The sequence below is a fragment of the Oreochromis niloticus genome, linkage group LG12, assembly GCF_001858045.2.
Source record: "Oreochromis niloticus isolate F11D_XX linkage group LG12, O_niloticus_UMD_NMBU, whole genome shotgun sequence".
In the NCBI taxonomy this organism is placed as follows: Eukaryota; Metazoa; Chordata; class Actinopteri; order Cichliformes; family Cichlidae; genus Oreochromis; species Oreochromis niloticus.
The window spans coordinates 20855210-20882672 of NC_031977.2; the positions used below are offsets into that span (position 1 = coordinate 20855210).

Sequence of the window (27463 nt, forward strand, 5' to 3'; positions counted from 1 at the left end):
AAAATGTTTCTTAGGAATTTTAGGACTTCAACATTACCTTGACGGCCACCAGTATCTTCTCCTGGTCAGGTGAAAGGTTATAACACTCAGCCAGGAAGACTTTTCCAAAGGCTCCCTCTCCCAGCTCTCTCTTCAGCACAATGTTATGTCTTTTAATATGCTGGACAACTGTAGAATGAGAAGATGAAGAGGAAAACTTTTTAGTACAAGTTACAAACACATGCATATAAATTGGGGAGGGGGGTAATCTTTTTTCCTCGTTTCTTTTCTATTGCCCCAAATGCTCAGTTTTAGGGAGCTTTTCTAATCTTAGCTCACAGCCCACCAACCTGCTGCTTAAACCTTCTGTTTGTGATGGGCAGCCAATAAGAAGAAAGCTGGCTTAATGGGAGGGAAAAACAAGCCAAAAGTGCTTGTTTGGCCCAGAAAAAGATAAACTGTAAATCAAGCTGAAGTACACAAATAAAAACATGGAGCTGGAAGTGATGATGGAAAGTAGGATTGATGCTTTGATCGCACGCCATTTATACTTTAATGACTTCAGCTCATGCAGTGAGTCCGTGTGGTGTCATTTCTTTTGTGGTGTTTGATTTCACTCAAAGAAAGGAAAACTGCATCATAAGACATCTGATTTTACACAAAAAGAAGACATTTGAATGTTGATTTGATAGCATGTGGTAATATAGCATCTTTGTAGTGCATATGTGGCAAAACTATTATTCTTGCTCAGTCCTTAAAGGAAATAAACACCTTATCGGACATAAACAATTCGCTCCATAGTTCTAGAAGTCATATGATAGCCTGACTTTCAAATTCCTTTGCCACCTTGGATAACAATTGCGACCTAGCGTAGCTGTGCTTGAGAGCAGTATATTTGCAGTGTGCCCACTATGAGCTGCTGTAGTTCAGGACAAGTATCATCCAATCATTTTCTCCTATCACACATGAAGACATGTGGTAATAAATCCACGCAGCGTCTTTGTAATAAACCTCCCTTCCTTTAAATTGTATTTTCTCCCACAAGCTGCAGTAACGTCTGCTAATGAGTAAAAGTACAGACCGCATAACACACAGCCTTGATGAGGCATGAGGTCTGCAATATAAAGTGTGGCTTTTCTACACTTATTAGTCTGTAATTACACTGTAAGAGCAATGTTCTCGTCACCGACTTTCTTTCAGCACTATTACCCAGTAAGTACCCAGTATTTACAAGAGCAATTGAATCTATTTTTACTCTTCTCTAAAATGCCCAGTTGCTTCTTGTTTTCTGGACCTTGTGTTTGGAGTATCACATTGGAGTATCAGCTGAAACTTGTCAGTTTTCTTTTAAAATAACCTTTACTCATGTAACAATTTATCCCTGTTAATCCGAAGCTGCGGATTTTCCTCCTTTTTGAACAAAAAGCACAGCTGCGGGGCATGTTAACCCCGTGGTTTTTCTAAAGGGAAAAGGATGTTAAAATAAATGGTTTCTGTCACTCACAATCCACATGCAGATAGATTCCTCTTCTTTTCACCCCTCATCCAGTTTCATTTTGAAGCCAAAAAAGGCTCATAACTGTATCTACTGTATATCTGGGGATCTTTTTCTACTGCATACATATTTTATGTCTTTATTTATGCATCATATAAACGCAAAAGTAAATAAGCAAATTCCTTCTTTTTTGTCTTCTACGATTTCAACACAGTTTTTACAGTAATGTAAATTTGAAAAACGTGTCTCTCCGCTTGCTTCATGCATCTAACCTCTTCCTGCCTTCTGCTCATCCACAGTTGGATCAGAGTCGACAACTCTGCTCTCTGTTGCTAAGTAACTCGCGAATCCACGCCAGCTGATTTCTCAAAAAAATAAAATAAAATAAAAAAATTGGCATCTCGCCGGTTATGGTACAAGGTTTTATCCTGCAGAATGATTAACAGCCTCGTGACCTTACAGTAACCTAGTTAAGCCCCGTCTTTTGATCGCCAGCCAAATGTGCTCCATGTCTGTCTGCATGCAGAGAAACACGTTATCCTGTAATACCTGTGCTCGTTTAGGTCCTGAATACAAATGCATACATACACACACGCTTTTAGACACACACACACACATACACACACACACACCAAGAGCTGAGATTTATGTGTGATGTGATTAAGAGGTGCATTTGAAGAAAAGCTGTCCACTCAGAATATCACATTAAAGCTCAGCTAGACTCTGAAGAAGCTGCATCGATCGACACTGTAAGCTACTGAGGTCCACCCTAACCCAATACTGTAACTGCAGACCTACGGAGAAAAGAGAAACACACAGCTGGTCTGCATCAGATATTCAAAAGCATCAAATATGAGCTCAAGACCACATGATACTTTTGTTTTGCTTAAGGCAATTATACACTCGTAAATTCTTGCTATGACACGCGATAGGCTGCATATTGTCTCCGTCAAATCCCGTCTTGGCCTTCATTTGTAACCTTTGTGAATTAATGGGAAGGAAACGTCAAACAGGAAAATGAATTAAAACATTTTAATTAAAAAGACTGCAGATCGTTCAGTCCCATCTGTCCTGTGTTCAAAAAAAGCCTAAAAGGAACAAAAAGAAAAATGTGGGTGGTTTAAGGAGGACAGTGTGTTTTCTATACTACAACCTCTCTATTATTTTGATATCTTGTGTGTGGAAGATTTCTGTGAGCTTCTATTGGTCAATGAAAAAAAGAAAAAACGACATAATGGCCTTTCTGTTAGGATGGTGGGAAGTACTCCAGATGTAGAATCTATGATACACTAAATAGACAACGTTTTCTTGTCCTCGGGCCTCAAATACAGGTTTCTGTGAGAAACCACTGCCTTACACAGGGATACACACTGGGTGTCCGTCCGCATTGGTGCCTTGCAGCAATCTTAGACGCCAAGAGCTAACGATGCTGTTTGAAAGAGCAACAAAGTCCACATACGGAAGTTCTTTCTTCCATGTGCTGTGTGGTTACCCAGCAAAAGTATCATGGTCATGTTTGGGGAAAGATTTTCGTTTCAAAACAAACAAGTCATGCATTGTGCTGCAGACACAGTTCACCTTTTAATATTTTACTCAGATGGCAAGGGCCTAAACCTCATCAGCTTATAGTTTAGGATGGTTTGATCAAATAAGTCCTGTAAGCATCTGAATATGATGAAAAAGTGACGCTACGGTTCTTTTCCGTTTTTGCAAATCAGCAGCATGTGAATAACTTCTACCTCCTAAACCCGAGTACGTAATCCTGAGGTACCAGCATGAATAAAAGTCAAGAATATTTGTAAATTATTTCATCATTTACTAATTATTTTATCATCTATTTCTCCTAGAATTGAGTCTTCATCTCAAATAAAAAAAACCAACATGTCGCTGATCACCACAATTCCCTTTGCAACAACGGCACACAATAAACCCACATCCCCACAAGAAAGCTACCCACCATTTAACCAGCTAATTACCTCACCGCACCATTTTCCTACTGCAGTTGTATAATAAGCATTCATCCATGAAAATGCCTTGCACCACTTCTCCTTAATTAACATCCTCAAATAGCAAATAAATTGATGTTTGCAGACCAGTGCTTCCCGTACCGCTTTTTTTTTCCTCCTTTCTTTTTTTTAGTCTTTGGCAGGAAGATGTGGTTATTCGCACAACCTTTTCCTGCAATTTTCTTTTTGTGTCTTTTTTGGTTAGATTTCCAGTGTTGTCGCATCTACTTTGCATGTATTCAGGCATTAGCATTTATTGTCTATCAAGAGCGTAGAAGAATAAGTCCTTTTATTTCTAATGGCCGTATTTCAGTCATGAAATAATTCTGCTTTGCAGCTGCTTTCCTTTTGCCAAGTTTACAATCTGTCTTCCACCTCACTTTCATTGTTACACTGTGTCTCCACGTGCCGTGCGACATATCACACCCCTTCTCCTCAATCAGTATCCTTAATTAAGATCTACTAAAATATAATTCCTCATTTACCAGACTTAACACACTTACTCTCTGATGTTTTTCCTAATTAGTACCCGTTTTCCATGCTTATCATATTCACTCATTTTCCCTCATTTGCATTCTTCCATCTATTCTCATTATCTTACTCTCACTTTCCTTATTTAGCGTTCCTCTGTTTCGCCATTTATCTCTCCCTGTTGCTGTTCCTCTTGGCTGCTAAACCTATCAGTTTTTAATCAGCATCCTCTAAGTATTAACATCCAGGCACAGGTTCTTCCCCCGTTCTGTTGCTCCATTAGTCCTTTTTCCATGAATTGTTTATGACAGGGCTTACAATATTAACATCAAGAAGAATAATATTTCCCATCGACCCCCTCATCTTCCACCTTTTTTGCCGTCCTGCCTTCATTTTTCCACCACATCATTTAGAGTCCCCTCTCACACCTATCCTTCATCAGCATCTTATGAACTCCCAAATAAATTAATGTCTCGGGACATAATTATTCTCCGTTTGCCATCTGTTTCATATTCCGTTCCTCTTCGTCTCATCTGCCCGAATTCTTTCCATTGCGTTGAATGCAGACATAAAACAGCTTGAACAGCTTGGAAAAACTGAGTTCGGTACTTTGAACTGAGCAACAGGATAGGTCAAAGACACAGTCGTGTTTGACAGATGCTTTGAGAAGAGGACAACCAGAAACGTCAAACATTCTTCAATAATGTCATGGCACTGACTTTTCCTGACTCTGTGCCCTCCTATCAGCCAGCGTAGCTAATTGTGACCTAAATTTTGTGTGTCAGCCTGTGTGTGTGTGCGTGCATGCACATGTGGTTTTTTGTAAACCGGTGTCTTCGAATACAATCAGTACGTGTTGACTTGTGAATAACATTTTCCAGAGTGATGTTAATCCCCATTCCCTAGATACAAAAAATACAAAGCCCAAAAGACCAACTCGTATAGAAGCAGTGGAAGAATTGAGAGGTACTGAACACAAAGCCAAGAGGATGATGTAAGAAAGATGATGAAAGAAAAATCACTTTTTCAACACCGCTACTGCAGATATTAATATCAAGTCGTCTGTAATCTCTATTTGAGTTTAAACACTACAATGAAAAGCTTAGACACATGATTTTACTATTGTGACCCTACATGACCCTACATGTGACCCTACATGACCCTACATGTGACCCTACATGACCCTACATGTGACCCTACACATATAGTTGGATCCAGCAAGAACTCAGTTAGCTTAGCTTAGCACAAAGGCAAAAAATGGTACAATAAATAGCAGCCAGTCCTCTGCCTCTCATTTACAGTCATTAGCATTTCAGTTTTTGTATAAATGTACATTATTGAGTTTTGCAGGTGCTGGTGGGCACGTGTTTCTGCCATGGCGCTGGGGTTTTATGTTGTTTTGAGGTTTTATATTCTTAGCTAATATGAGTTTTGGGGTCCCTGCTTGGTTGTCATTTGTTGTTTTATATTCATGGTTTTTAGCTTCAGAGTTTATTATTATTGTATTTTTGTATTCTGATTCTTGTTTTGATTTGTCATTCTAGAGATGATTATGTTTCTGTGATTTTGAGCTTTAACTACCTTTCCTGCCTTTCTTTGTAAGTTTTTCTTAATGTCTTTTGTTAGATTCTCTACCTTCTCTTTCCTCTCTGATTTGTCAGTGTCATTATACATGGTTGCTCTCTATAGTCAACATTTTTAATTATATAAAAATGTCAACTTAATAACTTGATATTTCAAGTTATTTTCTCAAAATTTAGAGACCTAACCTTAAAACTTATGGAAGGCCTTTTGGGGTTTTTTTTGGTTTTTGTCCAGTGGCAGAAACGAGTTCTCATAGATCTCAAATCATCCCTTGGTGTATAAATACCCCTGTCATCCCCATAATCTTTGCCACAGCATTTGACCTTTTACCTCACTTAGTGTATTGATAATAATAATAATAATAATACATTTTATTTAGAAGCGCCTTTCAAAACATTCAAGGACGCTTTACAGAACACGCAACTTTATTGCGTGTTGTCTTTAGCTTTTGCAATCAAAAAAACTGAATCAGCCACTAGTGGCTCATGAGCTCTAGCATGATTTGGTTCTTTTAGCTCTGGTATGTGTATGAGTCATCCACCAAAGTCTTGAATTTATGAGTGGCCTAACATATGCTGGGACACAGTCACACACAAACCTACACTTTCTATTTTCCCATTCTTCCCTCAGATCTTACAGCAGCAGCTTCAAGGTCATTCACACAAGAGCAAGAAGAAATTTATTTTATAGCTTGTAACTGATAAATGTGTAGTTCTACATCAGAGTTGATTGGGCTCCATGTTAAAGAGAAGTGAGATTTTTTTTTCTCTACATACTTAGATTTCTTCCATGTTTTAGTGTCTCCTTGTTTTAGTATTCTTGTTATTGTCCATTTCCTGCTTTACATTTCTCTTCTTCCCTGTCTGTCCTCACCTGTTTTGATTAAATGCACCCAAATCATCCCTTAGTGTATAAATAGTCCTATCCATCCCCTTAGTCTTTGTTACAGCATTTATGGTCTCCTCTATCTCAATTGTTTTTCCTTCCTTCCTTGAATTGTGTTTATTTTTGGATTATTTATCAATCATTAAAGCTTACCATAAATTCTATGTATTCTATATACTGTGACAGTTGGAGGGTTTTTTGGGGGGGGGATGCAGCCAGTCTAGCTGTTTCCTATTTTTTATGCTAATGCAAGCTGACAGTCTACTCACACCACCTTCATATTTATCATCTTTAATATGTGGCAGCATGACTCTGTTCTTGGATTCCCTGCCTGTCCATGTGTATACTTTCAGGGAAACCACTAGAAGTACTAGCAATCAGTTGATTTGGCTGATTTACTGGGTTTTGCAGACTGAGTTTTGGCTCCTGGCCTGCCTGAACTAGTGTTCAATTATTCCTGAAATTTCAAACAATTTTTGCTGCCATGGTCTAGAGTGTAACTCTCTCTCATTCTTTGTGTATCTTGTAGTCTCCCCTGTTTGTTCTCTCTCTTTGTCTTGGCATGGCTCAGCATCCTGTTCCCACTTCTTTCCTCAGTTGCACCTGTGATCCAATCTCCTATGAAGCCCTTCAGCCCATATGCCCGACTCTATGCTCCAGTCCCTGGCAGAGTTTTTCCAACCTGGTAGCAACACATGTCTAGTTTTTGTATTCTCTTGATCTTGTTTGAAACCATGTTTAACTGTATGCCCCCTGTGTCTCAGGTTCACTGCCAGTTTGCCTTACTCTCCTCAGTCTGCCACAACGTGTCAGCCTGCCACTTTTCAGTGAAGCCAAATCAACAGTTCGTTGCCACCTTCAAGAAACTCCAGCCTGGGTCTCAACCATTCAGAATTGGTCTTTAATAAAACAAGCTTGTGCATGGTTATCTGACTGGCCCGATTTCTGTCTTAGTGGTCTAAAGAAATGAATTACACTTTGCAAAGGGTTTTCCTGAAATTTGAATCTTCAAATTAAATCCAGAGAAGTTTAGTGGAAAGATATGTGTGACATGATAGTAAATGTAGTGGGAGAATATGTTCATATACTCTTATACCTATAACTGCCATATTTTAGTTGTAAACCCAAATTTATGTATATGTGAGTGATCAGCAAAACATAAACACAACAGTTACCACCTTTTCAAATCTGTGTGCTTTACTGAAGCTCCTTTGTAATGTTTGTGACCTGCTTTCCAACAATGCTAACTCTGCTAATATCATTATTTTTAATGAGGTGCTCACTTAAAAAGACAGTTGCACAACCGAAGCTTTGCAGCACACTAACATTTCCCATAATTACACGTGGATTCATCATCTCAGCAGAGTAATTGTTGCTTTATTGCTGCGCGAAAGAGGCCTGCGCGATCATTTAAGCAGAGACGTGTACCTGCTACTGATTCCTCCTGCATTCAATATTACAGGATGCAAACTGGTTAAGACCTCTCTTTAAAAAGAGTTCCGTTCCTGGCATTCAACCATGTGCCACTTTGCCAAACTGTCTCCATCAAAGGCTATTGTACCGGTCTGAAAAGGCGGAGTGCCAAATAATCGGTCAGATACTTTCAGTATTTATGCAGCCTGTCTGTGAGTCAAAGGCACACACTGTGTAATAGTTGTAATGGCTGTAATATATTAAAAACGCACATGCAGGCACATGCACATACACCGCAGTGTGTTATTGACTTTCATTGATCCTAAGCGCTTTCATTCTTCGTCATTTGGCTGTAAATCCCAGTCAGTCTTTTAGTTATAATGCAGGACTGAAGAGGTCGACCTCCAGTCCCCCATTATTATACAACCTAAACCTTGCTCTCAACAGAATGAGCACACATGAACACACACACACACACACAAATGCGTGGGTCCATAATTTACTGCAACACAAGGCCAAAGCCTGGAGAAGCTTTTATAACTTGCCAATAATCATAATGTCATGTTGATGGACCAGGTCAATATCCTTGTGCATTTTCTGTCTGTCTATTTGTCTGTGGCTCTCTTTCTCTCTCCCTCTGCTCTTCTTCTAGCTTCTACTTCGGGTTTGTCACTTTCTCATTCTCACTTGGTTTGAAAAATTTAAACCAGTGGCAAATAAGGTCTAGCATCATTTGGTTTCTTTAGCTCTGGTATGTATATGAGTCATCCATGGAAGTCTTGAATTTATGAATGTGTCCCTAACGTATGCTGGGGCACAGCCACACACAAACATGCATATAATTAGACTTTCTATTTCCCATTCTTCCCTCAGATTTTACCAGCAGCAGCTCCAAGGTCACTGACATGACAGCGAGGAAGGATGTATACAGTAGCTTGTAATCAACTGATAAAAGTTTGATTCTAAATCAGAGTTAATTCGGGTCCACGTCAAAGATATGCGAGTCTTTTACTTACACGTGTCAGTCTTGAGCAGGCTGTTTGTGCTTCTGAAGTATTGAGGGTTTTCGATCACTGGGATCTTGGTCATGCCGATGATTACTGCGTCAGGGCCCATCTCCGAGGACGAAGGAGTGTTGCTGCCATTGGAGACGTGGTGAAGAGGAGAGGCAGAGTCATCGTCATTGCTGATCACCGAAGATGGTCCTAAGTAGCAGAGAAATGGGGATAAGCGATGTTTGAAAAGCATTCCAGCTATGTGATCAGTATGAGGATGCAAGTGGAGTAATTAAAGCTGTTACTGGCAGTGAGGAGATAAAATCCCACAGACTCCTAAACCTTCCTAACATTAGAACTCTAGCAAGCTCTCTTTTTCTGCTTTTCATACAGCTATTTCTTGGTGGACAAGCAACATGAGTGCCTTCAAGAAAAGATTGCCTCAAAGTGTGCACTATTATCCCCATTTGAACCATTATCAAGCCTCAGCCCTTACTTTAGGCAAAGCCGTATTTTTCCTTGTGTCTGACTGTTCTGGCTGTTGTAAAGAAGCTTGCCCTCAGATGTGATTACACGACACATCCTTGCAGCTCCTTTGTTTCATGCAAAGCTCTGTCCGTCATTCCAGCATTATTCACAACTGTAGTTCAAGCTGACTTCAGCACAAATTAAACGGTCCAGAAACAAAGTGAATCAGAATCAACATTTGTGACCAACAAGTGCTGACCTGTGTTAGATGGTCGCCTTACTGCATATGTAAACTTTGTACATTTCTTTTTAATGTGAAAAAAATGAATTTTTAAAATTATATTTCATGTCTCACTGACACCCAAAACAACCACCCGACCACAGTAAGTTGTATTCTTAAATCCAGGAGTTATTTCCAGTCCGAGACTCCACTGATTTTGAATTTCATACAGAGCTCCTCAGGGGAGAAAAAAGCCTGTTTACTACATCTCCTGCTAGGACACTGATGCAAGTAAGCAATGTCAGGAGTAACCTGCCACACCCAACAGTATTTATCCAGGTAGAAAGAGGGTGGAGGTCCAAATGGCAGAGCACATGACTCCCCTCTGTCAGCAACGGATGTTTTAATCCTAATGTGCAACAGAGCTCTATGAGGTTAATTGACAAGAGCGAAGATGCTAGGAAATATGAATGAGGGGCAGAAGTAGCAGCTCATGTAGTAACTTGGGTCATTTTGACTGAACGAAAACAAATTTACAAATTTCTGCATGAAGAAAATGAGTGACTAAGCCGGTAAGTGCCCCATTAAGGGGGCCAAAATGGGAGAATACCATTAGGTACTTTATCAGCAGTAGCTGTTTTCTTTTTGTCAGTTTGAAAGCTTTTTTAGGTAAGCTTCTGCAGCATTTAATGATCAAGTCAAGAAAAGAAGGCTAATATGAAGTGTATTCCTCCAGAGCAGGAAGGTAACAGAGGGAATTCATGTATGCAATAAAAAGCAGCAATCTAGGAGCTTGGTGGAAAAAAACAAAGCGACACAAAAAGTGGAAAATGCAGACGCAGAGATGGCACTATTATCTCGTTAAAATAAAAGTCTCGGGAGAATAGGCTTCCTCTTTCACACAACTCAAATTTCTGAAAAGCACAAGATGCAGCATTAACATGAATTAACCGAAAACAAAGCAGAGGTGGGGTAGCGTGAGTCAGACACGGAGCCCATCCCTTTCACAGCAAAAGGGTTTGTTTTGGCAGCAGAATGGAGGCGTTATTAGTTTCTAATTAGGCCCGTGAAAATAGTCCAGGAGGTTTGTCTGTGACAGTAAACCCTCATCACATTGCTGCTAATTTTCTGTACCCATACACTGAGTGCCAAAGCAAACAATATCTTCTTTTTATTCTTCTTCTCACATAGGCTATAGCAGGAAATAGCAGCTACATTTGCAAGAGCCTACAGGTACACACTGATATTCACTCTGGGTTTCTTTTTCGCCTCACCTTTGACTCCTGCATATGCACCCTTATCTCTCACTGGACCGTTTAATACTTACAATCAATATGTCTGCATACAACCATGCACTAGAAATGTAGTGGCCACTTTATTAAGCACAACTGTGAAGTCAGTCCTACACAATAATAATTGTTCTTACAATCAACACAGAAAACTGGCTATTAAAGTACAGCTCACACGTTTAACATACAGTACATTTAAAATTCATAAGCTTCCAATTCCATCTGAAATACCTAAAAATGTATTGTGAAAGTAGAATTTAGGACAAAGTATGACAAGCAATTTAGTTTTAATTCAACTAATCAGGAAAATAACCTCATGTCTTTGTGCTGTGTTAATATTTCAGCTGAAGTTTATCTGACGACTCTGCGCTTCCAGCAGGAGTTACAAAATTCGTCCCTTTGTACCGCTTTGTTCTACTGCAGCCCAGCCAGCGGTGAAAACAGTCTCCACAATTTTGTGCTAAAACAACGGTAATTTGGTAAGAAACCATCTGATGTGTCTAAGGCAGAGTGCCATAGCCTCTTTGTAGTTCAGTTATTTTGACACAAATCTCATACAGTACCGAAATTGCTTTTCCAAGCAATTTCTTCTTTATGACCAGTATAGAAGAAACATGTATAGCAACCAGTAAAATATATACAAGATCATATAATTATATATACACTCAACAGATACTTTATTGATACACTTCTTGTTAATGCAATAATCTAAACAGACAATCACATGGCAGCAACTCAACCCATTCAGGCATGTAGACATGGTCATGGTTGTTGGTACCAGATGGGCTAGGCTGAGTACTTAAGAAATAGATCTTCGGAGATTTTTCCACAGAACCATCTCTCGTGTTTACAAAGAATTGTCTTAAAAAGAAAAAATATGCAGTATTCAGATCTCTGGGTGAAAATGCCCTGTTGATGCCAGAGGTCAGAGAAGAATGGCCAGACTGCTTCAAGCTGATAACAAGGCAACAGTAACTTAAATAACTACTGACTGTTACTGAGTTATGTGGAAGAACATCTCTAAAGGGACAGTAAATCTGTCCCTGAAGCAAATCTGTAAGAGCACACAGTGCCATTTCGGTCAGCCGATGATCTGACGAGTCTAAATATCTGCTGCAACAACAATCTACCAACCTAGCATATTTTTAAGTCTTCCTGAGTTTTGTTACCGACCATGTCCATGACCACAGTGTACCCATCTTCTGAAGGCCGCTTCCAGCAGGATAACACACCGTGTCACAAAGCTCAAATCATCTCAAAATGGTTTCTTGAACATGACAGCGAGTTCCCCGTACTCAAATGGCCTCCACAGTCACCAGATCTTAATCCAATAGAGCACCTTAGGGATGTGGCGTAATGTGAGAGTCTCATCATGGAAGTGCAGCTGACAAATCTGCAGCAACTGTGTGATGCTATCATGTCAATATGGACCAAAATCTCTGAGGAATGTTTCCAGCACCTTGCTGAATCTGTGCCATGAACAATTAAAGCAGCTCTAAAGGCAAAAAGGGTCCAACTCAATACTAGCACAGTCTACCTATCACAGTGGCCAGTGAGTGCACATACTTTTTAGGACCAGCTTGTCTTTCTCAGTCTTTACAATGTGTAATTATAAATAAGTGCTGCTTAAATCACTGAAACAATGACTTCCTGTTATGTCAGCAGCAATCCCACTGAGAGCACTTTACTGCAGTTCATTCCAGCTTCAAGAGCGTTCTGCTTTTTGTTTTGGGTAGCTGATTCTTCTGGGATACTGCCAAAAGTTTTCACAAATCTTAAATACTGTGGAGCCAATCATAAGCTGAAAGAACTCAAAGTTGCAAAGTTTGCCCCAGTGGTGATATTTTCCACATTTTAAATAGCTGCATGGAAACAACCCCCACACCTTTTTCATTCCTTTAATGTCTTCTTCTTTTTTTTTATTAACCACGCTCAGTTGTATATAATTGCAGACGCTACCATCTTAGCATATAACAAAGATTGTTAAGAGGCAATGATGCAAATGATTCCAATCACTCAGGTACATGAAGCGGATAGTAAATTAGTGCTTTTTAGTGCATTGTCCTAAAAATGCAGAAATAAAGTCTGGCGAGAGATCAGAGTCATGCTTCTAGCTGTGCAATATCATCTTATGCATGCCTTTTCACTGAATAACAGGTGAGAACAATACAAACTGTGTATCCATAAGACTGTCTTAAGCAGGATAATTGGATGCTTCCATGCAGTCTCGGTCTTTCATCAGCTCGTCAACCTTGTGTCAGTAGAAGGAAAATAACCCTACAGACAAGTCAGAGCATGGGTTTCATCATAGACGTGGTAGGATTACAGCTACATGCGCACATGCACACGTACACACACACACAGGTAATTCTTCTCTAGGCCTCTTTGAGATACGAGCACAAGCCTGAAAACATCGTATTATGAGTTGAGATTGATTTCCCACGAGCACAAAACATAGTAGATGTTTTCCCCTCTCATGTGGTCGGCTCTGCTGCATTATAATACTGGTTGACATCGCTCATTTCCTCTGTCCCTGGACGCGTATCAGGCTCTAGTGCTGTTGACAGGGCTAGATTGAGAGGAAGAAGCTGAGAGAGTTTGTTTGTGTGTGTGTATGTGTGAGTCTTAACCAGCGTATGTGTGTGTTGGTGACTCGTGAAGAATGAAAAGGCCTTGAGAGAGAAAAAGAATGAGAGCAAGAGCACAATAGTTTGTTTTTCTGTGTGTGGAGAGTTTATATGTGCTGTAAATGTGTGTGTCTTGGCTGCGATGTCTGACGGCATCTTTTTTTGTCAAGATCCAGACTTGTAAGCTAATGTGTCACTTTCAGTAAGAAGATCTCAAAGAGTGATTGGGGGGCAGTGAAAATGGTGATAATGGATGCTGTGCAATATTTGGAGTGTATTAAGAAGTATTACTGAACACTGTGTGCTCGGATTAAATGGTTTTTCTTTTGCACAAATCAGTGCTGCCGTGCAAAATATCTTAAAAGGTCAACTAATTATGGTTTAATTTAATAGTATTGTTATCAGTAGAAGGGTACACTGAATTCTTTTTAAATATTTTTTATTTTGAAAATTTCTTTAAAGGGTTTCTAATCTAAGTTGTGCAAAACAGGTATGATGTAAACCAATTAAGATTAATTTTAATTTAATTTAATTCTGCATTTCTGAAAACTTACCAATCACCAACTAAAAACGTTTATTTTTTGAACACAGAACATTCAAAGGGCAATAAAACTATCAGAAAACAGAGTCAAAACTCTCAAAACAGTAACTCTGAATCTACTTTTAAAAGGAATCCTGCCAGTCAGATACTTCAGTTAGTATACATCTACGTTGCACAGTGTACTGTACACTTAACTATCATTCAGTGTGAAACACAATGCAACATTTGACCTTGATTGTCAAGCTACCTGGCAAATTTCGCAAAAAAACAAACCACTTGTCAGGCTTCTAACTACACAGTGAATAGTATATTAAATACCACACTGAGTTTAAATGCACAAATCCAGACAACACTGTTACCCTTCTAACAATGACACCTTATAGTTTTTATTTAACCAGGTAAAAGTCACTTTGAGATTAAAATCCCTTTTCCAAGAGCGACCTGGCCAAGAGGGCAGCAGACGTTACGAGTACAAGACATAACAATATAACAAGTAAGGAAACAAATACAGTGTTCTGTACAGATGACTTAACACAAACATGCTATTTTAAGCTATTCTCTCACTCCTTTAAAGTGGACTTAAATTTCACCATTTCTGGCAGTTATTCCAGGAAATACTCTACAGCAACTAACAAACTAGTTTGCTAGTTAGCTAACAAACATTAGCTAACTAGCAAACTAGCACCTTGCTTAATGACTGAAAACTGGGTTGTTGGTCTCCTACCTTAAAGGCTACCATGACAAGATTCGCTATATGGACAAAAGTACCAGACCACCTACTCTGTATAACTACCGGAGCTACTTGACCACAGAAACCCATTCCATGATGCTCCCAGTTATATGTTAGCTTAATGCCAGAGGAACTTTGAAACTCCATAACTACACAAACTTGAGGGAACGTTTTTTTTTTTTTTTTTTGTAAAAGACTATTAAGGGAATGTAATTCAGTACCTTTTTGAAATGTCTCAATATGTGACTGATTTACACATTTGGACAATATTTCTGGCAACCTGAAAATTACAAAAAAATGATAGCTTCAGTAACATGTATCTACCTTCAAAAACACTGCATTAACAACTTTCAGCTGTTCATTTTATTTTCCAAGTGATCACCACAGCCGATGGATCTGCATATTTGGTTTGGCACACTTTTTTACACCAGATGCCCATCCTGACTCAAAGAGGTTGGGAAAGTGTTTTCTTCTGGCAGCAAACTATGGCAGGGTAGCGTAGCACCCTGGGTGACCCCAAGCCTGGATAAATGGGAAGCTTGCAATAGTAGGGGAATCTGGTGTAAAAATCTGTGCAAAATCAAATATGCAGATCCATCTGTTTTTTGAAATACATGCCACAGAAGCAAGAATTGTATGATTTAACCCTTTAAAGCCTAAACCGGGAACCGTGAAGTAATTGCAAGAAAATTCTAATCTCTTGAAAATTAATTATATATTCATTTAATTTATATAAATTGTAATTTTTGCTAAATCTGGCATTTTTTTCCATATTTATTGCTTATAAATACATTGTGCAAATTATTTAGGTGTTTCAGAACAAAGAAATCAAACCGCATGTATCCAAAACATTATACTAGGCATTAAGTGGTTAACCCCACGGGAATATTGTAACTAAGTGAAAAAGACCATTGCCAGGACTTTTGTTAATAAAAGAAACAAAAGCAGACACAATCTGAGATGTTTTGGATCACATCATTTTGGTATTTTGAATTTTCTCAACTTTGAATTTATTAATTTATTTATTTTAAGTAGCTGAGTTGCTGTGGTTACCAAACCCAGAAGAGGATGGATAGATTATGGATGGAATTACAATCAAAACTTATGACACCTGAATTCAAAGATTGCGTCCACAGAGGGAACCAGTTTTTGAGGTTGAGAAACATAGAGTATTGCACATGTAAGTGGAAATCCACATAATGCCCACAGTAACTATAATCCAGCGATCCTGTGAAATTACAAGACAATAATCTAAAATGTACCAGAGTATCTGTGTCAGTGGAGCAGAAAAAAATCCCTCTAATGACACAAAAGCAGGAATTATTTATTTATTTACTGCATACTGTCCATCTTGTTTTGCGTATTATCATGCATATTCGTTTTTAATGCTATGTCCATTTAGTTAATTAGCTCTCTGATTAGCTTTTCCCCTTCTGGCCGCCAATTTCCTCTTGCAAAATTCTTCTTCTTCACTGCAAGTTAATTACATTTCTCTGATAAGTGCATTGATAATTTTATCACCCAGGAGAGATATAACATTTCTGTGTTATAGAGATTTCAGACCCTAATTTTAGGTACATTGTTCTGGTAAATGTAGTGCACTGCATGTCGCCGCACCTCTTCAGTGCTAATGTACTTATGCATTCAAAGGAAGAGCAAGTACCAAAGCGCACAATATGAGTGAGTGCATGTTTGAGACGCAGCATCTGAGTGAAATCTTCAGAACAAGGTAACATTAATAGATCTGGTTTCATTAAAAACTCCAAGGACACAGCTGCAAAATGAAATCTCTGATTTCCATTTGAAGCTCAAGACATATAGTAGATTGTCGCTATTCATCACAGAAGAAAATTCTATTTATTTCATTAAATGAAGGCAGGTGCTACTATTTTCTTCTTTTTCCTCTCAAACCGAGTCTGCAATTGTAGCAGCATTATTAAATGTAGAGCAGCCATTTCATCTCAGCAGTGAGTCCAAACCACAGGCTGTCAAAAACTGAATAAATAAATAAATAAACAGCTTTCAATTATGTCTCTTCTGAAAAATTCTCATATTCAAGAACTGAAACTGTTAGTTTGGGGCTTTTTGAATTGTATAATTACCTTTAGTGTTTACTGCTCTGGCGTTATCTCAGCATAACAAAAAGGACAATAACACGACGCACACACACAGGCGCAGGTTTCCGTCTGTCAGTGTGTGTATGTGTTTGTGTTGGGGAGGGGAGGGGCTGTAGATCATTAACAGAGAGAAAGGTCCCAGGGTCAGATCGTTATAAAAACCGTTAAGCTGAGGGCCAGCAGGAGCCTGTGTGTGAGACAAGGAGAGAGGGAGGGTCCACTGGGAGTGACTGGGTAAAAAGGGGAATAAAAAGATGTGGAGATGTGAGGCGGAGGAAGAGAGAGGGAGAGATGGACATCAGAGGTGAAGGTATAAGTGGGGTCAGGTCAAGACCCAACAGTGTTAATGGACATGGAACTGGTGTTTAAACCGATGGAGACTCCATCTACTTGTAGTGTGTTGGGGGAAAACCTGGGTTAACAGTCAATAAATTACAATACCTTGCTTTCAAAGCTGAGGTCACAGCTGAGAGGTGGATGGCAGGGTGCATTAAAGCTGCAGGTCGCTGTATGTCACTGTTTTCCAGTCTTCGCAGCGACACAGTAAAGTCTGTGTCTTGTGAGTGTTTAGGTTATTGAAAAGCCAGTGAAATGAATGTGGTTAAATTCAAGATAACTGACAGAAGTTTTGGTTTATAACAACTCGAGTCTCATTGTAGGGAGTCGTATTGGCTGTGACTCGAAGTGTTATAATTGTTAAACTAACTGCAAGACTCGCCTGGATCTGGGTATGCAGCAACAACAACAGAAAGAAAAAAGAAAGAATCAGACAAGCAGCAATCAAGTCACCAGTTTTCTTAGATTATCTCACCCATGAAAAACTAACAGGAGAACAAAACTAGTGCTAGTGCTGTGCTGTGGGTTTAAGTTGAAGAACTCCAAATTCAATCTGTGAACGCTCATATATGTTAAGCTTCCCAACAATTTTAGATGACATATTTCAGTATCTGCCTTTGCCTTCTTTTGGAAATGATTTTAGGCACAATAGAATATTTTTTGTTTGGTGATCAGAGCTGTCGCCTTGCAGCAAAAAGGTCCTGAGTTCAATTTTACAGTCCAAAGACAAACTGGCCACCAGTGTGATTGCCAGTTTGAATTTCTGTCTGTGTCACAGCTCAGTTATGGACTGGCGACCTGTTGAGGGCGTGCCCTGACAGCTGGGATCAACTCCCTTCACCCTGAATTGGATAAGTAGTTAGGCAAATTTGTTATCATCATCAAGTCGCTTGCATTCTAAACATAAAGCCGATACGAGCTATTTCTTATGTAGGTGATGCTGTGTGGGGCTCTTTAAGTCATCAGTGGCAACACTGATCGTGCTTCAGCTCTTGGGCCGAACTGTAGGACTGTCTGTGTAGGACGATCAATTTTTGCACTCAAAATTCCTGTTTTGTTTTTGTTTTTTTAAAAATATTTTCAGTTTGTGCTGTAATCCAAATAGTTCGCAAAGGCAAGAAATCCCACTGCTTGTAAGGCAGAATGAGTGGAGACTTGTAGCTCCGTTCATCATAAATATATCTCATAAGTGGCCTCTAGGTCAACTGCAACCAATTTTGGAACAATTACAAAGTCAACAAACTCTCTCTATGTGGATTCTGGACTTTAGCATTAAACTGACCTTTAAAATTCACAAGGAACGTTACTGCTTTCTTTTCTTGGTTTCAGCATCTTCGTTTTTTTGTTGGTTTGTTTTGTGCTTCTTTTCATACATTCGCAAGTCTTTAGAGGGATGAGTGTACTTTTACAGCTTCCACTCACACAACACTCCCTCAAATTGATCCACTGAAGGTGAATTTGTGCCCAAGTGCGTCTTCGCATTAGCCTTGACTGACTTGGTGTACAGTCTTAAACACACCTTTCACACATGATTAACTCGATGAGTGCAGTGTTACTGTTACCAGCGGTGAGAGATGCCAAACTGGTGCGCGTTGCTGTTTGACGCTGAAAACAATAAGATTTTAAAAAGCCACCAAGTGTGATTCAGAGTTGTTCTTCATCTAATTCCTGATCAAATTTGCTACAAATGGCCCTGCATCTGTTTAAACAGCTGTTTCTGTCAAGGGACGTTAGGCATTTTTGTCGTCCAATCAGAATACAGCTCATGAATAATGACAGTGTTAAATTAATGATCTCAAGTCCTGACAGCCTGCTTCATTAGAGCTTTATGTTGAGTGCTGGAAATCAGATGCTTGGTGAAACCGAGCAGATGTGTTCTGTCGTCACACCTCAGCTATAAGAACTTCAGGTGAAAGTAAAAAAAAACACAAATCTCTCCACTTTAGGTATGAGGGGGATATTAGAAACTTAAGTGCTGCATAGAATATAAAAGGCAGGGGGCTGGATTTTTCCACTCCCATCTTATTGCTACAGTTTTCTAATTTCTGGAGGAGAAATGCAGCTGATACTCATTCCTTCTTTGCAGGCAGGATTTAGTGCAGCGGGAAAATGGTGCCATAAATTAAATCAACTGTAATTCAGCCAAAATGCAGCCCTGAAGCGTTCAGCAGAAATTCAGTTACTGCAGTTACTGCAAGAGAAATGGTGATGGTGGTGCTGCAGATGCTTCACACCAGTGATTGTGAGGCAGATGTAACGTTACACAGCCGTGTGGACAGCACACGCTCTTTAGTTCTTCACATTGCTGCAGTGACACCAGCCTCGCCGTGGGAGCCTGAGAATTTGGGAACTTGAGTGGAGAAGGAGTCTTATGACAAGTCTAGACTGTAGTTGAGTTAAAACGATGACAGTGAGTGACTGTATTGATCTCTCCTGGGCTCTCTGGGTACACCTCAGACAAACTGAAGCCATTTACTGCTGCATGCTGCCCAGGGCGATAGATGTAGAGAGACTGTTATAGGATTTAAGGACATCAGGGCCTGTCAGTCTGTCTGTTAAAACAGCCTGGTTGTCGTATGCCTTGAGAGGAACAGGGGGAAGGGTTGTTTGCAGATAACATTGGATCTCATGATTCGAAATGACTGGCAGCAGTCAGTGAGGTCAGCGTGTAACTCTGGTTGAAGGATAGGGTTCAGACAAACGTCAGAGGTGATGATGGACGTTCCAGATATGAGGTAAAAGTTGGCAACGAGAACAGATTGACGGAAAGCAGCAAGTTCGGCTTGGGTTGGGTCTCTACACGTAGAGCCATTTCACATTTACTCTTTCTACTCTTTTGATCATGCACCAAAAGCAAAAGCAGCTCTGCTTTTTTTAATACTCTCCAGTTTCACAACACAAACTGTTGACTACATTATTTCAATTTAGATATTTTTGATCAACATGCAATCAACTGGACAAAAAGTCCACAAAATATCACATGCAACCGCCCTTTCTCTCTCTCCCTCTCACTCTCTCTCAAATGTTTTACACAAGCAGTCAGTGGATCAGTCATTGAGGCTTCAGAGTGACTGATAGGACTGTTGATACCAAAGGCCTCTGTGACCCCTTAAGCCTTTCACAATACGTGCAAACACACCAACACACACACACACACACACACAGATGATTGGTAACATGAACCCCATGGTCTCTAAACTGTGCTGTCACCCTGCTGAACACAGGAAGTAATCTATCGATCCAAGAGGAAGAGGGATGAAGCGATGAGGCGGAGAGAGACAGACAGAGGACATAAGGGAGGAAGTTTAATGGGTAAGGAAAGAGGAGCTGCAGATTCACAGAGTGGTTAGTGGAAAGATGGAAAAAAAGGACGGCAGAAAATGTGTTTTTCTCAGCTGTTTTTTTTTTTTCCTGAGCAGCGACGTTTGCCGTAAAAACAAGGTTATTTCACGTAGAGTTTTCCTCTTAAAGTAGGGGAGATATCATCTGGAAAAGATATCACTTATTCTTGTGCAGGTTTAGGGTTTAGCAACTGCTCACTTACAATGGACATTTGAGGGATCGGTCTAAATCTGATTATTGCTCATTTAATCTAAACTGATGTCTTTACACTTAAATACAATTAGTCATATCCCCTTCTTGTATGTAGGTCTTGTGAAGCAAAACCTTCATCCTAACCTAATTTCTCTGCCAAAGAACTCAAAAGTGTTAATAATCAGTCATCCTAATAATCAGTAGGACATCTTTGTGCTTCGCCCAGCCTTTTCTTGTACTTCACAGCCAGATTCTTACATCTGTCTTCTGGGATCCTAGACCACTTCTCTTTGGCAGAGGCCTCCAGATGTGTTAGGTTAGAGGACATTCAAGCATAGACCTCGGACTTTAGCCCACTGCACAAATCTCCAGACTTTGAGATGATCATTCAAGAACCATCACATGATTACTGGCATGTCAAATTTGGCTTTGTGTTTGGGATTGTTTTAGATTTTCATCAAGGATTTTGATGCCGTCCTCACATTTTATGATCCTATCGAATTTGAACAAGCTGCCAGTACCAAATGAAGCGAAAAACACCCCCGCTGCATGATGCTCCCACCACCACATTTCACAGTGGGTACAGCCTCTCTTTTTCTCCTCCGTACAACATTTTCCTTCATCAGACTACAAAATGGATAACCAGACCGCTTCTCCCATTTCCACATGCTGCTTTGCAAATACCAAACATGTCTTCAGGTGCATCGGCTTGAACATCAGAGTCTTCCTGGCACCAATGTTAAGACTTTGTTAAGGTGTAGTTCATGAAATCTGTATCCCAGAGTTCTTGAAGATGACCTCGGAGGTGGTTATTGGATTACTGCTGACTTCTTGGACAACCTTCCGGATCAAGGCTTGGGACACTTTGGGCTTCTGACCTTGACCTTTCAAACTGATCACAGTTTGAGTGTTCTTTAACTTCTTTAAGATGGACTCGATGGTGACCTTGTGAACTTTCAGGCCAACGGCTATAAGGCAATGAGATAGCCTAGTGGCCTTTGGCCTCCTTGGGGACAGTCACAATGCCTGCAGTCATCACTGAGCTCCTTCACCTTCATCATGATTAATGTCTGACTGATATGAAGGTGGCTTGTCCTGCTTCTATAGTCCCACATATAAATTTTAAAAATTACAACAGAAGTTTCTGGGAAACTGTGTATTTCCCAAAATAAAAAGAAAGTTAAATGGTCTAAAAAATGTGCCAGTACTTATTATTCTGGTATTACTTATTCATCTGTAACATATTTGAGAACAACGGAAGAAAGTTTTAGTTAAGGTTGAAGCTTTGCTTCACAAAACATAACAAACAGGGAGGGGGTATGAATAATTGTGGACTTGACTGTATGAAAAGAAAATCTGTCACTCTGCCTCATTTACTGCTACTTTTGTATATTTATTTTTGACATTTCTGTCATTTTTTTTTTGTCTAATTCATTTTTTCATTTTGGTTAAAATCATTGGCAGTCATGTAGGTCTTTGCCAAATAAACAGACTGATTATTTACAGTGGCCCTGAAATGCAACAGTGTATCAGTGCATCTCAATAATATTATTTTAATGATCATGATCATGAAGTTCTCATGCACTTTAAAGGTTTTCATGATGACGATAACAACAGAGGGACCAACAGCACTCAAACCATTGAGGTTAAACAAACTACAGTATTATTTTTTGTTTAATGGGGATAGAAAAAAATAGCGTATATTATGAAATAGAGGGAGTACAGCAAATAAACTAAAGAGAAACAGGGCGATGGATACATTAGCTAAAATTCCCTCTATGCTGCAGTCAGATAAACGTCCATATGAATCTGCCTTAGCCAAAATCCTCCTCCTCTTCGGCCTAATGCAGAGGCATATCACATTCCCTCTTTCTCTGTAATAACCACTGGTAAAAATAGACATTTCCTCTTCTCTCTCCGTCTCTGTGCATCTGTGTCACGTTGTGTATCTCCTTTCTCATCTCCATGTATGTGTCTTCCACCTCGCTTTCTTTCGTCATCCTCTTCTTTGTTTCCCACATCCTCCTCTCTTCCTCTCCATTTTTTCCCTTCCTTCTAGCCCCCTTAGTCTGATCTTTTCTATTTATAATATTCAACCCACATTCACCTTCCCATATGACACATTAGAAGGCCAGTTCCTCCTACTGAAAACAGTCTGCGTTGGTCAAAGATGTGAAAATTAAGAAGCGAGGAGGGAAGTGATAGCGAAAGAAATTAAAAGTGATAAAGCGTGGTGTTTTCGGTTCAGGAGCAGAAAATCTATTACCAAGCATCTGTTACATACGTAAAAAATGATTGTGAGGAACCCAAATGAACATAATTTTTAAAAAATAACACAACATATTAAACCTTCAAATCCATTACAAGAGCAAATGCTTTATTGACATGTGCATTTATGAAATTTTAAATGAATAATTTATAACAAATGAAGGAATCTCTGTATGTGTGTGTGTGTCTACACCTACAATGCAAACCATTCACCTTAAATTCTTCAAACCTGGCTCGTATATCACTGCGTACGTGGAGTGCTGGGTATGAAGTCCTTGAAGTGAAGGGAGGTCTTATTATCATCACCCATGAGGTTACAGCGGATGTGACACAACTCTGGGACCCCATAATATAAATCTACCGATTGTGGCATTTACCTTTGGTCATGCTAACGTGCCTATAACAAGAGGAACTTCACTAATTATCATAAATCAATCTTTAAGCACATTTTGATTCAGTGGCTTTATCTATTGACCTCAATGTGTTGGACGTTGCTCAAGTACAGCCCGAGTATTTCAATAAGTGTCTGACTGTCAAGACTATTACAGTTTCTGTACAAAATGCTGAATTTTACCCACTTATTCAAACACTTGTTAGAATATTATAAAATGTAACGTATCGTTAAACTACATTACTCTATTTGACCCACTAAAAGAGTAAAATAATTCATTTTAAAATATTAATTTTAATGATTAATGCTCAATAAAATAACATTTACAGTGGTGTAAGAAGGGTTCAGGTTTCTTATGCTGCTGCTACACATGCATCAATCCACAAAAGTAAAAGTCAGTTACGATTACAAATACAGTTAATAACAGCAAAATTAAAATTTAAATATCACAGCTTTTTAAAACAAAAGCCACAGTTCCTGTTACATTTCTATATACTTACATTGTTGTATTGCATTTAAAACCCTTTTAATATATAAATAATTGCATTTCTCTCATTAAACCCATCAGACTCCCCTGACAGCAAAACACTTATTTAACCTTGGAGGACACGAAGCCACCGTGTGCTTTCACACATCATCCTGATTAAGAATTAATATTTTAAAAAGTCATTGACAAAAACAAACTAGCCAATCAAACAACAACAGATTTTGTGTGCTCTGTGAGGTGAAGTCATTTAAACAGCACAGTCTACCTGAGTATTGCTGCTGGCAGTACTGCCCATAGTTTATCGATTTTCTCATGGATACATGGTGTCACAAACCTCAGATCATCTCAAACTTGGTTCTTAACTCATGATATTCTCTATCATATCGAAACTATCTCTCCACTCCATTACGGTTCGCACTCAGAGAACCAAGGTTACAATGTAACCGTACGTTACGTTTGCTGTACTTAGATTGCCTCCCAGTCACCAGATCTCAATCTAATAGAGCACCACTGGGATGTGGTAGAACCGAAGACTCGTGAACGTGCTGTTGAAATATCTGCTGTAACTATGTGATGCTATCATGACTATATGGATCAAAATCTCTGAGCAATGTTTCCAACATCTTATTGAATCTGTGGCATAAAAAATTAAAGTTTTTTTTACAGGAAAACGGGGGTCTAACTCAATACTAGCAAGGTGTAACTAATGAAGTGGCCAGTGAGTGGTTATAACACCGATCCTGCTCAGGCGTTGATGAGAAAGAAGACCAGAGCATGATTAATAGAATCATGTTGATTTTAAATACCTTAGCTGCTGCATTAATAATTGTGCCCTTCTTGAAATAAAGCATGCATGAGATGCAATACCGCAGGCAAGCATTCACAAAGGTTTTCAGATGATTTTATTTTTCACACATACTGTAAAGTGTCTTTTCCTTCAGTGGGAGTATTTTCACAGTTTGGTATTGCTACTTGTACTTCAGTAAAGGATCTGAATACTTCCTTCACCACTGCCCTAAACCCATCAAAGCTTAGTGTCCATGCATAACCCATCTTAATGAATTAAAACTCTTAAATTCCGTAAGTACAAAAAGGGAAAAAAAGGGTTTGCACTATAATTAAGAAAGGACCGGTGGGAGCTCGTCACTGACAGTGACACTCTTAAAGTGCTGGAAATCCGTACAGTCAGACAGTAAGAACGGGAAAAGCCTTGATGACTTGAAACATTATTGCTGCCAACAGTCAAAGAGAGAAGTGAGGAAAACATGACCAACAGAAAGAGGAAGCGCCGTTGATTTCACAGAATGGTCTCAGATATTCTCCCTTCTATTTACTGTGTTTGACTTGGCTTCTTTTACTGACTTGGCTTCTGTTACGGATAAATAAAGGAAAAGTCCGTACAAAGCATTCCCTGACGCACAAGCACACACTTAAAAGCTGTTCCACTTTGAAATGAAATAGAAACAATTACACACGTGGGACACCAATAAATGAGTTTGTTTATTGAAAAGTAAAACCCAAGCTTTCTTCTGGGGGAAATATCTTTTTCAAATGACATTTTTAAACAGCTTTACAGAATTGTTTCTCGAACACGGCTTTAATGCTACAAAACATGTGTAGTTTATGGAAGAAGCTTATGGCTAAAAAGTCTTTGCAACTCCACATGGAGCATTTTTTTCCCTTTTCAGATTCGCCTTGATGCTGATAAAAGAAATTAAGAAGTGGCATCCTAATAGCTCAGAGGTATGGAGGTCATCACTGTGCACTGCCTGCCTTTAATGTATTTATTTTTCTCCTTCTTTTTAAATTGAACTATACAGCTGCTAGTGGGCATAACATTGCAGATGGAAATGCATGAAAAATGAGGTATCGTAATGTATGACTGTCTGCCACAAACGCTTGAGAACAATTGAGTTACAAAACAACAGTTTTTATGTATCACAGAATCCACCAAGGAAATAAAAAGGACAAATAAAATAACAATAAAATCTGAAACAACATTCACTTCCAGTTCAAAAGCCTATTTTCTACTGTCATATTTCCCAGTGTTAGCGTGTTTTTTTTCTTCCCATTGTTAGCTAAAATATCTTTCCAAGAACCACACACAATTTACAAATTTCAAACAAAAGAAAAAAATATATGTGCAACGTGCAAAAAATAAAAGAAATTCAACCCTAAGGTGATCCTAAAAAGTCAATTGAAGTTTAAGGATTTATGACAACATTTCCATAACAAAGTTAAGTTTCCTGACAAACTCAAAGCAAAACTTAAAACAAGGGAAAATGCCACAGCAAGATAAGACTATAAGAGCGATATCATTTTATTTTATGTGTTTTACACATAAATTAAAATATTAAGCAGCAGCTCAGCACAAATCCTGGTAACAGGGAAAAGAGCTGACCGAGCTCTGTTGAAATGGCACTGAATAACATTCAAAGGTATATTAGGGCCACATTAAGAAAAAAATATATATAATTGTTCATTTTCACAATAATGAAATATAAAGATTAAACTCATAAAATACAATTTTGAGATAAAAGTCAAAAGATTATTTATATAAAGTCCAAATGTGGAGATTAAAGTTGTTGTTTTAAGTCAAATAACTCCTTTGGTCATGTGACCCCCTATAAAATCCCTTGTGTAGATGAGCTACCAAAACAACTTGATCAGCTACCTTAAAGTGTCTTGTGATACATCGTACCGCCTCTGTACTGCACGAGGGTGTATAATTGATATTCTTGCATCTGTCCTTTGCCAGTTATTTCATTTTGCACAATCCGGCCATGTTTGTGTGTTTTTATCTCCACATCAGTTGCAGCTTTCTGCACCATCTCTTCAACGTCCTTACACTGATCACCACACTGTGTTTATGTGCTGCAAGAGAAATACTTCCTTGTTACTAAAACTGAGTCTGAAGTATGATTTCAGAAACTCTTTAAAACGAGGCATTTTGTAGAGGGTGTGGCAGCCGTTGCAGTTAACTCGAAATGACGACTTTATTCTCAGAATCAACGCTAATATTTTTCACTTAATATGGCCCTCGCACTCTGTCGTCTTCCTGCCTTGTTTTCTTTTAATCAACAGAAAAATCTTGATTTTTAGCAGTAAAGTTCAAATGCTGCTCATGACCCGTTTGGTAGTTGCTTTTATTCACGTAGCTGCTCTACTGATAGGGGTGTCTAATGATTAAAAACTCTAATTTTTATAAAACCTCATCCTTGATAAAACCTGTACTAAAGAGCAATGAATACATGACTATGTTACTGTAATGCTGTTACTGTAAATTATCAGGCGGTTATATACATATATATGCACTGCACTGTTATATACCTGGTTAAACAGCAAGTTTCACATTTATAGCAACAGATACACATCTGAAAAAGGTACATTCATATCGCTGATGAAGCTGCAATTTTTTGATTATTTGATGTCGCACTTCCTTTCCTTTTCCCTTTCTTTCTCACAAAGACATACACGTCCCACTCTCCCACCTTCTGTCACACCGATTTTTATTGATTACCGCCGCGCTTTGTGAAATGACTGCATTTACCATTTATTTTGATTCAGCATGTTGCCTTTTAAAACATTCATCCCTTTAAAATTTCACTTATTTGTGACACCTAATTA

At 38.9% G+C, this 27463-nt stretch overlaps 1 protein-coding gene across 2 annotated transcripts in view; it reads right to left on the reverse strand.

Annotated features, from left to right (window-relative positions):
• Positions 1-27463, reverse strand: part of ntrk2a (neurotrophic tyrosine kinase, receptor, type 2a) — a 118877-nt gene that overhangs the window by 26864 nt on the left and 64550 nt on the right. For both annotated transcript variants that reach the window (XM_005452057.4, XM_003446114.5), the window contains exons 14-15: positions 8850-9038; positions 38-168 (exon numbers count right to left, since the gene is read on the reverse strand). In XM_005452057.4, the coding sequence (XP_005452114.1) occupies positions 38-168; positions 8850-9038 (320 nt within the window). The remainder of the gene's footprint in view (positions 1-37; positions 169-8849; positions 9039-27463) is intronic.